Source organism: Prionailurus viverrinus, chromosome D2 (genome assembly GCF_022837055.1).
Source record: "Prionailurus viverrinus isolate Anna chromosome D2, UM_Priviv_1.0, whole genome shotgun sequence".
In the NCBI taxonomy this organism is placed as follows: domain Eukaryota; kingdom Metazoa; phylum Chordata; class Mammalia; order Carnivora; family Felidae; genus Prionailurus; species Prionailurus viverrinus.
Genome location: NC_062571.1, coordinates 63355428 through 63359468, shown reverse-complemented (window position 1 = coordinate 63359468; position 4041 = coordinate 63355428). Strand labels below are relative to the sequence as shown.

The 4041-nt window shown below is 35.9% G+C and overlaps 1 protein-coding gene across 1 annotated transcript; it reads right to left on the bottom strand.

Moving 5' to 3' along the window:
* Positions 1-1529: 1529 nt before the first annotated feature.
* LOC125148399 (small nuclear ribonucleoprotein Sm D1-like) lies at positions 1530-1903 on the bottom strand. Its single transcript, XM_047826445.1, is given in 4 exon segments — positions 1530-1600; positions 1635-1694; positions 1812-1845; positions 1847-1903. Coding segments are annotated over 4 exon segments (222 nt in total).
* Between the last annotated feature and the right edge of the window lie 2138 nt (positions 1904-4041).

Genomic DNA, 4041 nt, shown 5'->3' with positions numbered 1-4041 from the left:
TCTCCTGAGACTAAATATCTTTTCCTCAAAGCATTATTACAGTTGAATTTTTATGTGTTTATATAGAGATTTAATTAACGACTCCTCCAAAGTACTATAAACCTTAGCAGCAAAGGGTTCATAACTATTTTTTATTAAACTTTTAATTTTGAGGTAATTGTAGATTCACATGCAGTTATAACAAATAACACAAAGATGGGGCGCCTGGGTGGCTCAGTCAGCTAACTGTCTGACTTTGGCTCAGGCCATGATCTCATGGTTCATGAGTTGGACCACTGCATTGGGTTCTCTGCTGTCAGCACAGAGCCCTCTTCAGATCCTCTGTCCCCCCCCCCTCTCTCTCTGCCCATTCCCTGCTTGTGTTCTGTCTCTCAAAAATAAATAAACATTAAAAAAAAATTTTTTTAAGGGAGCCTAGGTGGCTCAGTCGGTTAAGCATCAGACCTCAGCTCAGGTATCTCATTGTTCGTGGTTCAAGCCCCACACCAGGGTCTGTGCTGACAGCTTGGAGTCTGGGACCTGCTTCAGATTCTGTGTCTCCCTCTCCTCTCTTTCCCCCATTCTCCACTTGTGCTCTGTCTCTTTCTCAAAAAAAAATTTAAAAAAATTGTAAAGAAATAACACAAAGACATCCCATGTACCCTTTACCCAGTACGTGCCCCCTGCCCCCTCACCCCCCGGCAAAGGTAACATCTTACAGAATTACAATACCATATCAACAGTATGTTGACATTGAAACAGTCACGTTTTGGGACATTTCCATCACCTCAAGGGTCTTGATGTTGTCATTTTTATAGCCACACCCACTTTCATCCTGTCTCCAACCTCTCCTTAACCCCTGGCAATCACTAATCTGTTCTCCATTACTGTAACTTTATCATTTCAAGAATGTTATAAGTGGAATCATATAGTATATAACCCATCAGGATTGGCTTTTCTCACTCAACCTAATTCTCTGGAGATTCATCCAGCTTGTAACTTGTATCAACAGTTACTCTTTTTTATTGCTATGTTATATTCCATAGAATGGATGTACCACTGTCTGTTTAACCCATTGAAGGACATTTGAATTGTTTCAAGTTTGGGACTATAATGAATAAAACTTCCATACACATACAGGTTTTTCTTTGAATGTAAGTTTTTATCTTCCTTGGATAAATGCCTAGGAGTGCCATTGCTTGGTTCCATAGTAGTTGCATATTTCGTTATTTAACAAATTGCTACACTGTTTTTAAGTGGCTGTACTGTTTTACATTCCCACCAGCATGTGTGAATGATCCAATTTCTCTGAATCCCCTCCAGTATTTAGTGTTACTAATATTTTTTTATTTTAGTCAATTTGGTAGATACATAATAAAATATCATTGTGGCTTTAATTTGCACTTCCCTGATGGCTAAGGACATTGAACATCTTTTTTTTTTCTATTTTTCCTACATTTATGTTTATTAAAAACTGACATAAACAAACAAAACCTATACAAAAATATCCCAAATCACATATCACTTTGAAACAGTAATCCTGAGAGACATTATTGCCTAGGGCCCCCTCTTCCTCTACCTGGACCACTTCCTCTTCCTCTTCCTCTTCCTCTTCCTCTTCCTCTTCCTTGGCCTCAGCTTCTTCTGGCAACAGCTCCCCTTAGATTTCACCCTTGGCTCAACATCCGTGAGTAGTGTATCCAGAGGAAAGCCATCTGGCAGAATAAAATATCGAATATTTTTTTCTTTGAATACTCCTTGTTTTCAGCTGTACCTGTTCTTCAAGGTCATTTTGACAGTTTTAAGATGCATGTTCATGCTGATATTTACACCTGTGATTGTTCCATGGACCTATGTTCCATTTTTTTAATTCAATGATTATGGTTTTGTGACTCAATTTCATCAAAAGTCTCAGGAGTTTCATCCTAGCAACACCATCACTCTTTCAATCAGATAGTGCACAAAACCCAACAACCCGGGTCCCAAAGACTATGAGTATGAATGATTGGAAACTGAACATTTGCCAACCGTGTGTCCAGTTAGGTGAAATATCTCTTCAAGTCTTAGATCCATTTTCTCATTGGGTTGGTTTGTTTCTCTGCTGAGTTTTAAGAGTTCTTTCTGTATTCTAGATACTGGTTCTTGTTGACTATATGGTTTCAAAATATCTTTTCTCAGTCTGTAGCATGTCTTTGCATCCTCTTAACAGGATTGCCCACAGAGCAGAATTTTTAAATTGTGATGAAGTCCAGTTTATCAATTTTTTTAATGAATCGTGTTTTGGGTGTCATTAACACTTTTTGCCTAGCCCTGAATCTCGAAGATCTTTTTTTATAAGTGTTATAGTTTACATTTTGCACTTACCCCATGATCCATTTTTATTCCATTTTTTGTATAAAGTATGAAACAAGTTCACTTTTATGGCTATAGATGTCCAGTTGCTCCAGCACCATTTGCTGAAAAACTATCTTTCCTCCATTGAATTGCTTTTGTGCCTTCATCAAAAATAAGTTGGGGGGCACTTGGGTGGCTCAGTCAGTTGAACATCTGACTCTTGATTTCAGCTCAGTTCATGATCTCATGGGTTCGTGGGTTTGAGCCCCACATCAGGCTCTGTGCTGACAATGCAGAGCCTGCTTGGGATTCTCTTTCTCCTCTCTCTCTTCCCCTCCGCTGCTCACTCTCTCTGTCTCTCAAAATAAATAAACTTAAAAAAAATAATAAGTTGGGTCTATTAGTCTATGTCTGAGTTCTCTGTTCTGTGCCAGTGATCCATCAAATGTGCCTATTCCTCTGCCAAAACCATACAGATTTCATTATTGTTGTTATATATTAAGTCTTGAAATCAGGTAGATTGATTTCTTCTACTTTATTCCTCTTTTCAAAATTGTTTTAGCTACTTTAATACTTTTGATAAGAAGGCTTTGCCTTTTGGCAAAGTATTTTAGAATACTCTTATCCTTATTTAAAAAATCTTGCTGCAATTTTGATAGAAATTATATTGAACCCATACATCAGTTTGGGGAGAACTTTTTACTATGTTGAGTCTTCCAATCCATGAACACAGTCGGTCTTTTGATTATTTGTATTGTCTTTGATTTTTTTGTCAGTATTTTATAGTTTTTAGCACATAATTCCCATATATGTTTTGTTAGATTTTCACATAAGTATTTCATTTTTTGAGTGAATAAAAATGGTATTATATTTTAAATTTTGGTATCCATGAATTAATTACTAGCACATAGAAATACAGTTGATTTTTTTATGTTTACCTTGTATCCTGTGACCTTGGTGAACTCATTTACTCTAGGATTATTTTTGTAAATTCCTTGGCATTTTCTATGTAAACAATTGTGTCTTTTGCAATCAGCAACAGTTTTGTTTCTTCCTTTCCAGTCCGTGTGCCATTTTTTTTTCTTGCCTTACTGCACCGGTTTGAACTTCCAGTTGAATTCAACTGTATTGAATAAAAATGATAAGAGTGGACATCCTTGCCTTGTTGCTAATCTTGGAGGAAAAGATTTAGTATTTCACCATTCTCTACTGGTTTTTTATAGTACTCTTTATCCATAAAGTTTCCCTCTATTCTTATTATCCTGAGTTTTTATCATAAATAGGTGTTAAATTTGAAATGCTTTTTCTGCATCAATTGATACGATCAGTTGATTTTTCTCCTTTAGCCTATTAATGTGGATTGATATTCTTACATTAAACCAATTTTGCATCCCAGCAATAAACCCCATTTTTTCATGGTATAAAATTCATTTTATATGTTGCTGAATTTTATTTGCTAATATTTTGTTACCGATTGTTGTGTCTATATTTATGAATGATATCGGACTGTGGGTTTGTTTGTTGTTTTGTTTGTTTGTTTTTGGACTGTATGGTTTTGGTATCAGGGTAATATTAACTTCATAAAATGAATTAGGAAGTGTTCCCTCCTCTTCTATTATTTGGAAAAGAGTATGTAGAATTGGTTTTAATTCTTTAAACCTGATAGAATTTTCCAGTAAAACCATCTGGGCCTGGAAATTTATTTGGGGGAGTTTTTGAAATTATGAA